This window comes from Vicugna pacos, chromosome 35 (genome assembly GCF_048564905.1).
Source record: "Vicugna pacos chromosome 35, VicPac4, whole genome shotgun sequence".
NCBI classification, from domain to species: domain Eukaryota; kingdom Metazoa; phylum Chordata; class Mammalia; order Artiodactyla; family Camelidae; genus Vicugna; species Vicugna pacos.
Genome location: NC_133021.1, coordinates 25,133,342 through 25,146,293, shown reverse-complemented (window position 1 = coordinate 25,146,293; position 12,952 = coordinate 25,133,342). Strand labels below are relative to the sequence as shown.

Genomic DNA, 12,952 nt, shown 5'->3' with positions numbered 1-12,952 from the left:
TGCCCTCCTGCCACCCGGTAGCCCCTTCCCCGGAGGTCCGATGGGAGATGAGAGGCCACAAATGGACCAAACACTCGGCAGCGCTGGTCATCCGCGCGTGGCTCAGGACTGAAGAGCACACACACCAGAAGAGAGGAGTGCTCCTCTGCCCCGCTGTGCAGTCCTGCACAGCATCCTTTCAGACCCAGCCCTTTCCCCCAGCACTCGGATATGCCGCACAAAGCCTGCCTATTCTTTCCCCCTCCCCGGGCTCCCTGGGTCACCTGCAGCCAAGCTCTTCTCTCACATCAAACAGGGAAGGTCTATCTGGCACCTGGAGTGGCGGCTTTCACAGAGGTTTCATCTGAACAAGGCATGGAATAGTTGGTCCCTAATTTGTAAACAGCGACCGTGATGATTATCAGTTCTCCTCACTGCCTGGAGGTAAAACCATCGCAAGCATTCTTGGAATCCGTGTCCACATTCTCAGCGTTAAACTCACTGCATTACCTACGTTTGCATTTTTAAAATATTGTTTTTATTAACTATTTTTCACGTCTGCATTTTTGTAGCTGGACGCCCCGTGTCCCCTCGCAATGTTATTTATCAAGCAGCGGCTTCTGCTTTTTAAAGGAGTGCTCTCAGATACTTGTATCTGCCAGGAATGTCTGTAACCTGTGTTTCCAACACTAACGGCTTTTACTTTTTTTTGTCTTCAAAAAAATCTTCTTGGAAATGATTCCATGGTGTCACCAATAGAGCCAAATTTTCTCTCTTCATTAGTCTCCCTTACAACTCTTCCCTGTGTTACTGGCTTGTCAGAATTGTAATGTAATGATGAACTGATGTGGTGAAATCGGAATTTTAAAACATAAAATGCAAAGGCCAGGAGATCTGAGTTTCCTTTGCTCTTGGGCGCACAACAAGCATAAAAAGTTTTATGAAGCCCCCATTTGTTGCTCTTGTGCAAAATGAAATGCCATTAAAGGATTCACAGCTGACTGAAGGTTTCAGCAGAGAGGATTCTAAGTGATGCACTGCCACAGATAAATATTTATATCTCCGTGTGATAGCGTGAACCTGGGCTCTGGCTCTTGGAAATTGCTGTTATTATCATGTTTCACTCATTTTTTTTAAAAGGCTTGAAGTGACAATTTAATATAGCATCAAATTAATACTTCAATATAAAGTCTTGTTTCAGTTAATGTTTTCGAAAGGTTAAATTATCTGTAATCCTTATTGTGCCTCTGACTATGTTTACAGATCCCTCCAACAACATTCTTTATGGGGGGGGGAGGTGGAGGAAGAAAGGAAAAAAGAAAGAAAGAAGCCAGCCTGAAATTCAGAATTGCTTTGTTTTAGAATGACCAAACAAATAATCCAAACATTCCTTGAACTGATATTTTGGGATAATGATGTGTCAGTTAATATAATTTATTTTGGTTTCATATAGTTATGCAGTCAAAAAAGAATGTAAGAAGTCAAAAATGACTCCATTTAAGCTAATGTAACAACAAAATTTACCACTTTCCTTAAACTTAATAAAATCAGGCTTAAAAGGAACCAACATTCCTCTGCACTATTTACAAACAGTCTTCTTTCTGAAATATCGTCGGCTACACCTGAATGCACAAACTGGTGCTCCTAATTCTGTTTGTTATACCATAATAAAGACCCATAAATAAAATCGTCGTGAAAGACGAAATGACTTTATAAAAACCACTATCATAAATGCAGCCAATGCCGTTCACTCAGTGACTAGAACTGAAATGCAGAATGGCTGCCCCAAGCATCATGGTGGGGACGTGCTCCAGGAGGCGGTGTGCCCAGCTGTGGGCACAGCTCCCTCTGGGTCTGCCTTCCTGTCACTTTGGCCCAACATGGCATCTTCTGGGAGGAGGACCCCCAAAGGGCCCCCACCGGGTAGCCTGCGACTTGGGGGACATGCCGGGCAGGCTGCCCTCTCCCACCCCCGGTCCAACCCTGCTTCCTTCCTCTTCCCGCACCAGCTTCCATCCCTCACCAGTATCCCAACCCCACACTCTGCGTGGCCTTCTGCTTGGGCTGGCCACTTCTGAGAGTCAGCAGACACCAGAAGCAACAAATTCAGGGCCCCCAGGAATGGCAGAGGTTAGGACTGCCGGAAACAGAATGTGCACAGCTATGCAGAAAGCATCCAAACAAATAAAGTGTGCAATTTCAGAAACGAGCATATAACAAAAAATGAGATTATTTAAAATGGAACTTTTAGAAGGAAAAACGTATTTTTGAAGTAAAAAAAATCACTAGACGGGGGAGACAACAGAACAGTTGAAGAGAGCATTAGGAGCGGGTGATTCAGCTGAGGAATTTACCCCAAATTGAGTGGAGATGTTTGCAGAGGCAAAATGGGAAAGGAAGGTCAAGAGATGTGGAGGAAGGAGGCTGCCACATCCAGAGCTGCTAGAAAGACAGAAGAGAGAGGAGGGGAGGCAGGAAAAAGGAGGTCGGGGTTTCCAGAAACTGGAGGAAATCTGCTGCAGGAAAAGTGTGCAGAGGACAGGGCTGGGCGGTGCCCCCCCGGGCCACAGGGACCATGGAGATGTCAACCATCTTCCTGACATTTCTAAGAGAGAAGCAAGAAATGCATGTGCTGCGTCTGTTGGCCAAGGGGCTCTGCTGGGAGCGGCCTTTACTGCACAGCTCCAGGTGCTTCTGGGGCCTAAAGCGTCAGTGTACTTTGCACATTTCGACAGACTTCTCCTCCAGAGAGAACGAAAAAGCCAAAAGAGCAGGCTCAGAGCATTCCTCCTGCTCCTGAAAGCAGGTTCCGCGCTGCAGCGCGGGGCTCTGTCGGCATCTCCCGGGAGCGCCGCCGAGCCAGGACGTGAACTTCACCCGGCGCGCGCTGCTCTGTCTTTAACCAGCAGCTTGGGAAGCCCTGAGGGAGGGTGTGACTTTTTCTCTCTCAGCACCACACCCTCCATTTTTTAATTTTAATTTTTAGCTTTTACAGTGCCTGTTTTTTCAGTTTGTCCCTATTCATTGGCCATTGACTGCCACTGTCCTTCATGGGAGGATAAAAAGATGTACTCCAGGGAGGGTCCAAAAAGGGCAAACATTCACCCCCAAACCCTTACTGAAAGGTGAGGTACTAGCTAGCTTTTTCAACAAGGATTTCAGATTTTTAGGCTGACTTCTAGATTCCTCTCAAGTTACTAATCGTCTCCCAAATAACAAAGGTAAGAAAGGATTTTTAAGTTACTTAATTTTGTCGGTTTGTCAATTCTGTCTCTTTGAAATAAAAAACAAATTTAAACCCTACATTTCAAAACCTTTAAAGATAATTCTTAATGCCATTTTCATAAGGCATTTCTTGATCATCTACATTGGAACTTGTTCCCTCCCCTAAAATTTCTAAAATTTTACTGACGCTGACTTTAAATTTTAATTAAAACTGAAGCCACATGACACTAAAACTCTCAATGAATTCAGGTCAGTAAGGAAAGAAAAAAATCAGTCACTTTAGGAGAAATAAGACATTCAAGTAGGTTCATGACCATTTTTTTCCTTTCTGGAATGCTTTTCTGCTTTATGAAGTGAATCGGCTGATAAGCATTATTTATAAGACCTGAGTTTGTCTAACCTAACAGAAATTTGAGGAAAAGGATATTTACACCAGAACAAAAATAGTTATTTTCCCAACTATAGAAAAGAGAAAAAGGAAAAGAGACCTACAGAATTTTGCTCTGCTTAAGATAAATTTCCCTTTGGTCTGAAAGATGACGCTCTCCCTTCTTGGCGCACAGTGGAAATCGGGGTAGGATCTGCACCACAAGTGAAGACTAAGGCAAGATTCCAGAGCTTGGGAAACATCTAACTCCCTATGGCCGGTTTGAATCTTCATGATTCTGCATCAGTGCAACACTGTACTAGAAACCAGGCCCCCTAGTGGATCCAAAGAGTTAATGATTTCAACACTGAGATACAGGAAAGTGAGTATGTGGAAGAAAGGTTTTTGGTGATTCAATCATTCATAACAGCACTGATCATACAGCAGACACTGCTCTGAGCAGGTTATAAACATCAATTCACATAATAAGCATGACAGTGAATGAAGGAGGTACTATTATCCAAATTTTAGAGACACAGAAGCAGGTGTAGGAGGTTAAGTGATTTGCCCAAGGTCCCCCGTTTGGTGGGGACAAAGCAGTTCCCTCCAGAGTCCTGGTTCTGAACCACCTGCCACCCTGTGCCGCCGGTGAGCTTGGCTCATCAGATTAATCCCAGGAAGAATTTATTCAAATATCTGGCAATGTTCTGCTCTCCATAGGCTGGCCTTACCGTAATTTTAACCTTCCAGAATAGAGCTCTGGATCTATTTCACTAAGACAAAACACAGTGAAAGAGAAGGAAAAAGAGAAGTCAAGCGCCACAGAGTAACCAGAGCCACCAGGAAGTCCGTCCAGTTTACTCCACAGGAGACAACCTCCCTGAGGGCCTGCCCCACCTGTTTGACCATTTAGATTATCAATTCAAAGTTGATTTGAATCAATCAATTTGAATCAGCCTAATGACTTGTCCAGACTAGACAGTACAGAAACAAAAGCACATTAGAAGGGAAAAGCAACAAAAAGCAAGTAGAAACAGAAGAACTGACAGTCATCACCGAAGGAGGAGACAGAAAACATTTAAGACTAGACATAAATCTTACAAGTAGTTTAAGCCACCTGACAGCCTCTGTGGAATTAGGTCAGTTAGTAAACACACAGCACAGGGAATAAGGTCAACAATATTATCATCACCTTGTGTGCTGTGTAACCTACAGAAATACCACAGCACTATGTTACACGCCTGAAACTACTATAATATTGTAAGTCAACTATACTTCAGTTAAAAATAAAGTAAACACATGAACGAATGAATGAGTGAATGAATGAAATGCAGATGGGAAAGCTGAGGGTCAGAGACTGCTTCAGCATCCAGTTCAGGACAAGCCGGGATCTAGGTCTCCTGACCTTCAACCTAGGGTCCTTTAATAAATCGTATTAGTAATGGTGATTCTCAATCTTTTAAGACTCCATTTATTAAAAAAAATTTTTCTTCCAGTTTTATTGAGATATGATTGGCATACAGCACTGTTCACGTTTAAGGCGTACAGGATAGTAACTTGTCTTACAGACATCATGAAATGATGACCCCAGTAAGTTTAGTGAACATCCCTCATCTCATATGGATACAAAAAAAAAGACAAAGAAAAAAATGTTTTTCTTGTGATGAGAACTCTCAGGATTTACTCTCTTAACAATGTTCATATGACATGCAGCCATGTTAATAATATTTATCACGTTACACATTCCAGCTCTAGTACTTACTTATCTTATAACTGGAAGTTTGTGCCTTTTGTCTGCCTTCATCCAATTCCCTTACCTCGGGTAACCACAAATCTGATCCCTTTTTCTATGAGTTTGTTTTTGAAGAATAATTGACCTGCAACACTCTGTTGTAAGGGCAACACTGAGACCCTTTAACTATATTTAAAATACTGTTTATTAGCAGAAAGAAAAATATAGATGTTGAAGAAATGAGATTTTTTTCCTGGATAAAGAACATACCAAGAAAATAACCACTTTGTAGGAGTGGAATGAAAGGAAATTATTTAGTATGGTGACAGCCCACAGAGCATGTTAATAGACTTATTGTGATCGCTAACGTATTTTATGTAATGCTAATATGTCAGATCTGCACGTTCAGTTACAGTAAGTACCCCAGAGGAAACGTCTCAAACTGTGGTTTCTGTAAAGTCAGAAAAGTCTGAACTCAAAGATGTCATCAAGAAGTTGATGTCTGAATTGCATGTCACGTTTTATTAGAATGGTATATCATAGTCACTTATCGGAATAATATGTCTTCATCAGTCACTGAGGCATCACATTGCTTTGAAAGTTCTGAGACAATTTAAGGAAAGTAGAAAAAGAATGCATCAGTACGACATTAAGTTCCAGAGGGGGAGCAATGAAGTAGCATTCAGTTGAAAAGGTGGATGGTTGAGAGCTGCGTCCTGTAATTCAATTCATTCAGAAGCCAATGCCTTAGCATTTTCACCCTCACTCACGGGGACTAACCCAGTACTTTAAAATCTCCTTCATAATAGGCACAGCATAAGCACCAGAGCACAGATTTCAGAAGGAATAGGTGTTATAGAAGATTTATTAGACGCTAAATGAATTTAGAGGCAGACTCATGTTCTTCAAAAACAAATCAGGGGCAGCCCCCAGCTTCCAGAAACAGAATGTAGCTTAGAGATATTTACAGACCTCACTGCAAGCAAAACACAGCTGATCACGCTCTGGGGAGATTAGAAGAATAAGCAAGTGCCAAGAAATAACTCCTGAAGTTTTCAGCAGAAAGCACACCCGCCAGGTAGGGAAGCTCATTTCTACAGACAGCCCAGAGCCTGCAAATCCAAGTGAGCAGCGCCTTCGAAGCAGCTACCTGGAGAGGCTGATGCTTGATGTGATGGTTTGAACACTTTTGAGAATCCTCTGGTTAAAGCAACAGTGTGTGTGTATGTTTCAGCGTGTGGTTTAACCACCAGTTCTGAAGGTGGTTGCTGCAGTATTGCGATCAGCGGTCAGATTCACCCCCTGAAGACTCCGATTTCCCGAGGTGACACAGTTGTCCCGGTTCCTGCTGTACGACCTGCTGAAGGCTACCACCACCCCCACATACCAGAGGCCGGTGTGTGGCAGGCACTGTGCTGAGAGCCTGACCTACAATCTTCAGGGCTCTGTGTTAGGTTGGTGTTATTATCTCCATTGCATAAATCAAGAAACTGAGGCTTCAAAGTCTTGAAGTCACGTGGTTAGTTAGTGACAGGGCTGGGGTCTAAACCCAGGATTGCCTGATGCTGGACATCATGCTGTTACTATTTCAAAGGAAGGAAGACCTCTTACGACTCTGGTAGGGACCTGTGAACATGTGCTCTACCAGGCACTCGTGCTAGAATTCCTCGAGAGACAGGCAGACAGACAGGAGATGAGACAGGGCTAGTTTCATTTTATCCCCAGGTGATTATGAAAGGATAACACTGAGGGGTGAAAAGGAGGTGGTGAGTGGACAAACACCCACTTTCAACACCCCGCTTCCGTCCTGTGCAAAAAACTTCTGACCTGCTGCCAAATCTTCAGCGGAGTGATTTTAAAATCAGAATGGGAGTCACTGAAACTACTGTATAGAAGGGTATTTAGACTGAAAGCGTTACATGTATAACTAATGAATCTCTCATTCCCAAATGTTAACTGCTGGTAAATCTGGCCACAGTAATTTTTAAAAACACAGCTAGATTGAATTACTGTGCCAAATGTGTGCTCACTGTTTATTAACTAGATATTTAAATCTCTGGCCTTAAGGATAATTTGTCACAAGTGTCAGCCTTCTCAGAGTTTCGAATAAAGACAGAGAAAAGGTACCTGGTGGTATTTCTTCAGGATGTTGTGCATTTCGGCCACATCTTCACTTGTGATGGTCTTGATGATATATCTCTTGTCGTAGGAGGTGTGGAACCGAGCTCCGCTGCGGGCCTGGGAGTCGTTAGGAAGGGGTGCGCTCCTGGTCAAGGAATTCTTCCCGTGGGATGGGTGGGGGAGGGAAGAGAGAACTGGTTAAAGATGCAGCTTTCTAATTTCTGGGTAATTTGTTGTCCCCACAAGTTTTCAGAGTCATTTGTGTTTGGAAAAAGTTGGTAAATAGGATGACAACATTTTCTACTCATCAATACCCAAATGGTAAGGTTTTCAAATGAAATGAAAACAGTGATTCTGACGTCTAGAATTGTAACCAAAGTTATTTTGTTCACCTTGTTCTTTTGACTTGGACAAGAGTTCAGTTTTCCTTCTGGATAAAATTAGGCTCCAGCCACGAAAGAACCCTTGACGTTCACTGAATGCTTCCCTACACGACAGGTATTCTGTGAAGCATCATGCACTGAGGACTTCTCCCAATTCTGAGAACCTTCCCACGAAACGATCACTATTGGTATCACCATCGTGTTACAGATGAGGAGATGCAGATCAGAGAGGTAGAACAATCAGGCGGAGGTCACACAGCTAGTAGCGGGAAGAGACAGAATTCCATCTCCAGTGTGGCTGGCTCAGAACCCAAATTCTCAACTAGTCAACTACTCAAGCAGTAGATGCCTCCATCAGTAAACTACACTGCCTGTGGCTGCCCTGGGAGGGCCTCAGCAGGTGTCAGAAGACTATGATCTGGTCCCTCCTCCACCCCATCTCAGCCATTTTTCTGAGCATGATTCATCTCCTGGAGGGGATGAGGTGGGGCTCCTCTGGCATATTTCACTCCAATATCTAGTTATTTCATCCCAGGTTCACGCTATCCACGCTCCAGCTAGCCAAGGCTACCCTCCTCTCACAGGTGACTCTCCTGTTTGAATCTCCTGCTTTCTTAGAGCCTCCAGGAAGTCTACCCTGCTTTCCCCCAACCATTTTGCACTGGTCACCTGGACTACTGGGATTAGCAAACCCTAAGCATCCAAGGGGGTCCGGTCTTCACCTCTGCTACCTGTGCTCGAGTACTAAATTCACTCCCCGCCTGGCCCCACTGGATGGCGTATGAGGGATTCAAAGGGAAAGACATCCCTCTTCACCTTCTCCAAAAGTGGGCATTCAGAAACACTAGTGAATCAAACCCTGTCTAGTTAAGGGGACACAGATGCCTTTCGAGAGGCAGGTGGTATCACCTCATCTTGACTGTCAAGGAAAGAGTTCCTGTCTGTCCAGTATACTCAAGCCTCCTTATCCTTTCCTTCTTTTCCAGATGAACTTCAACAGGATTTGGCCGTATGAGGTCTAATTACACTGTCGTGGTGCAGGAGCTGGTGGACGCCCTTCTTGGGCAGAGGGAAAGGAACGTGTTCCTGTTTCCAGGGCCCCAGCCTTGCAGCCACTGCCCTTACTTTCTGAGACAGCATATCCTGATCTGATGTGAGTGAACACACTTGCCAATTAACTGAATGTGCTTTCCTTAGCTCATTAGAAAACTCGAGAGAAGGGGAGGAAAATCAATGTAACCCCCAATGACTTTAAGTAGCAGGATCTGGCCGTGTTCATTGATTAAGACAACTGAAATTAGCTAGACTGAGAATCACAAAAAGGATTTTCAGGATGAAAACGGAGATATTAAAAAAGTTTAGTTCTTTATATTGGCTTTTCCCTCAGAAATAAAAGTCTCCTTTACACCACTTCCTACGAAGAATAAAAAGGAAAAAAATCGAAGTGAATGCACCTCTTTGGGGTTTTAAACACTAGCCAAAAAAAGCAATCACTGCTCTTGGCTAAAGGTCTGAATTTTTCCTCTCAAGCGTTAAAACAAGAACACTAGGAACGGTAAGACTACAAATTATTTTCAGGCATAAAAAAAAAATCAAAGCGAGAACAATCAACTTTATGAAAGCCAGGTGGACCAGGTTATAAACATCGTAAAACTGACAATACATGTAAGTTAACTTTGGGGGGGGGAGGGGGAGGGGGGATTACTAAAGGGTACTCATATTCAGCAAAGGACAGAATCAGAGCAGCATCAGTTCCACAGACTTTTTCTCAAGTGTTATTAGATACGAAAGTGCAGTGTTCCCTCATGGACCAGGGGAGAGAAGAGGGTTGAAAGCTGCAGCATCAGTGCTTCTCAAACTCTAACGAGCACCTGAGTAACTGGTGAGGGGGGTGATCAGGTGAGAATGCAGATTCTGATTCAGGTGTGGGGTGGGGCATCTGAAGAAGCAGATGATGCCGATACAGTGGGTCTGCAGAGCACATGTGAGAACCAAGAGCACCCGCACAGCGGCTCGACATGGTCTGTCCGGTGCAGAGCGTGGGGAGTCCAGTGAATTAACTGCTTTCTATACAAATGCACCTGCCTGAACCTCACCTTTCCCATTATAGTCTCTCCAACCCTGGTTTGGTTAAAATGGGAAATTCTACAGTGAAGATTAATAATTCATTGCATTCACTGGATTCATTCATTCAAAAAATGTCTAATAATACCATGTTCAAAGCAATATATGGGCTTAGGGAAAGGGCTAGAAGGCAGAGTTGAAAATGGACTAACTCCTTAGCTCAGATGCTACCTCCTTCCAAATTCTTCACCTTTCCCTTCAGTTTCAAAGACATTGATAATTATTTATTACAGACTTTGCACAAGGATATTGGCCTCCCGTAATGGCCTGGAATACAAAACTTTACAAATTCTAATCTTCATTCTGCCTTAACTGAATTTTTCTATAATCACCTAAGTAGTGCCAAGCCACAATTTCTACTTCAGTGGGTGGAAGAATTTTTTTCAAAGCTCTTGGTTTTCCAGTAACTCGTGAAGTTAGGAACAGACACACTTTGTCAAAATTTAGAACATATCTTTTATAATCACTATGAATATAAAAATACATGAATCAAACCTACTGAAAGCCTTAGGCAAGTAGACAATCAGAAAAGTGAACGCAATTTTACACAAAATGTGTGATCCTTAGAATGACTCTAAGACCTGGAAAAAAACATCCACATTGGTATTTCTTTCCACAACATATGAAATAGAAAAAGTCAGGTGCATTTTCACACTTGAAGATAATGAAACTGGGGTACAGTGGGGTGAAGTGACATGCCTAAGACTCCTCTCCAGAAGCTTCCTGGGAGGTAACCAAAAAGGGCAATTTACAAAGACAAGGCTAAGCTTTTGCCTTTAATTAATTCCACAATCATCGACTTTTGAAACCTCTGAAATAAGGCAGGGGTGTGTGTGTGTGTGTGTGTGTGTGTGTGTGTAGTGTGTGTGTGGTGTGTGTGTGTGTGTGTGTAAAGGCAGTGCTGAGTAAGGCAGGCTGCTGGTCTGGGACCTAGAAAATTCTCTCCACTCATCAGCCCTTGGAGACATCATTCAGCCTCTTTGAACCTCAGTTCCTGGGACTGTAAAATGAGGGAGGGTAAGCCCAGGGGAGAGGGCGGGCTGAGCTGGATTCTCTCCCTCAGACCTCCTGCAACTCTGAGAATGTATTTCCTCGAAGACATGGCACACATGGCCCTTCGAAGGTGATTTGATGTATGCCAACAAAGTCCAGTCAGAAGAGAGTCCAGCCACCAGGCGCCATCTCAGCAGGGGCATAAGGGTGGCTCAGGGCACCTGGGCCAGTGTTAAAGAGGAGATGATGATACTTCTTCGAGAAGCATGGAAATAACACATTAGAGTTCCCAGGGGCACTCAGGACGACTCCAGAAAGAACGAGGACATGGATATACATCGAACGTAGCCATCGGGCGGCTGGGAAAATCTGCAACCTTAGGGAAACCGAATACTGAAATTCCTTAGCGCCCTTTGTTCTAAAGAAAACGAGCACTGTGGCCTCACACAGGATGTCTGCGAGGCCAGAAACAGCCTGGGAGTGACCTCCAGAAGCCCCCAAAGGCCCCCTTTGTTTGTAAATAAATCTCATAATCAAAGAGCGTGACAGTTGGAAGTAACCCTGGAGATCATCCCAAAGCATCCAATTTACAGACCAGGAAACAGAAATGCCTCGCCTGCCTCAGCTCTTTAACGTCCGAGTGGGGCGGGCGGGACACGTGGCAGGCTCTGCGGCCGCCCCACGCCTCCCACCAGCCTGCCTCCCCACCTGGGCTCGAGTCTGGTGGCCACCACGCTGGGGTCCTTGCTGCAGACTTCTCCGTGGTGACCAGCACCTTCTGATCACAATTAAAGCCTGAGCCAGCTGGCACAGAGCCAGAGCTGCCTTTGTTTTCAGTTCTGCCAAGCAAAACATGTGAAAGTGTCATCAGCAACAGCCTCAGTGCTAGCGCAACCCAGAGTCCTCAACTTACGCTTCTGCTAACGTGTGCACAGAGCCCTCCTGACTCATTCCAGGACTGTTTATTACCAGACTTTAATAAAAGGAGGTCAGTCGGCAGTAGGAGCCACCTTGTCCTCAGGCCAGAGCTGAGACAGATGTGTGTGTGTGTGAGGACAGGCTTTAGTGTGGCTGTGTCCCGGGCTCAGGGTCCAACAGCCTGGGCAAAGACGGGGTGGAAAGTTGCCCTGGTCTCAGCACTTCCTCCAATCCTGGAGACAGTCGGACAATGTCAGTCCTATGAATGCTTCCCGTTTCTAACCATGTGGCACTGTTCTCTGTGTCTGTTCCAATTAATTCATGTGATTTGAGACTTGCTGGAGGTTTTCAGTCTCTCATGGACACAGGCTTTACCTTCAGAAAACTATCCCATCCTCTGCCTTTCCCTGCTTACAACCCTATGGGTTTTCTTGGCAAAGAAAGCCAAGGCTGAAAGGAATCATCTTTTTATATCGCGAATGTTCTGGGTTACTCTCTACAATACTAAAGTAAAAATAAACAAACAGAACAAGAGAAAAAAGAAGTTAAGACACATTCACAAGTTAAGACAAGATTTGCATGGAAGAAAGAATGTCGAGCTGAAGGCACCATTTTAAAATATTCTTTCTCATCTTAACCACTTAATTTAAAAGGCCAAGTCTGAGATGAAGATCTGATCCAACCAAAGGCCTAAAAAGCACCACGTATAGGGTTGGCTTAGTCATCGTCAAGATAATTCCCATTTCCAAATTAAATATTCATTCTCGGGAACCTTCACCCTTACGCACCCTTATGTACGTCTTTATGAGAAAGCTGCCAGGTAAAATTACCCAGTGAAATCTGCCGAGAGTTTGGAAAGATCTGCTCTCATTAGAAAACAAATTCCTCGCCATGGACAAAGTTTAGGGGGTTATATATTCTTATAATTAGTTGACATTTAAAAAAATTCAAAATCTGAGATTCTGAACTTCTCAGTTCAAAAGTGTGAAAGTGCAAAACACAGTAGCTATTTGAGGTCAAAGTCACAATACAATATGAGGGCAACAAATACACATGGAAGTTGGAAGTAAAAATTTCCACTGGTTTTCTGAAATGTCCTAACAGAACTGC

The 12,952-nt window shown here is 43.9% G+C and overlaps 1 protein-coding gene across 1 annotated transcript in view; it reads right to left on the bottom strand.

Annotated features, from left to right (window-relative positions):
- The window catches only part of PIP4K2A (phosphatidylinositol-5-phosphate 4-kinase type 2 alpha), a 166,288-nt gene that overhangs the window by 46,602 nt on the left and 106,734 nt on the right, over positions 1-12,952 (bottom strand). The window contains exon 4 of the mRNA XM_072955146.1: positions 7,431-7,583. Coding sequence (XP_072811247.1) covers positions 7,431-7,583 — 153 coding nt within the window. The remainder of the gene's footprint in view (positions 1-7,430; positions 7,584-12,952) is intronic.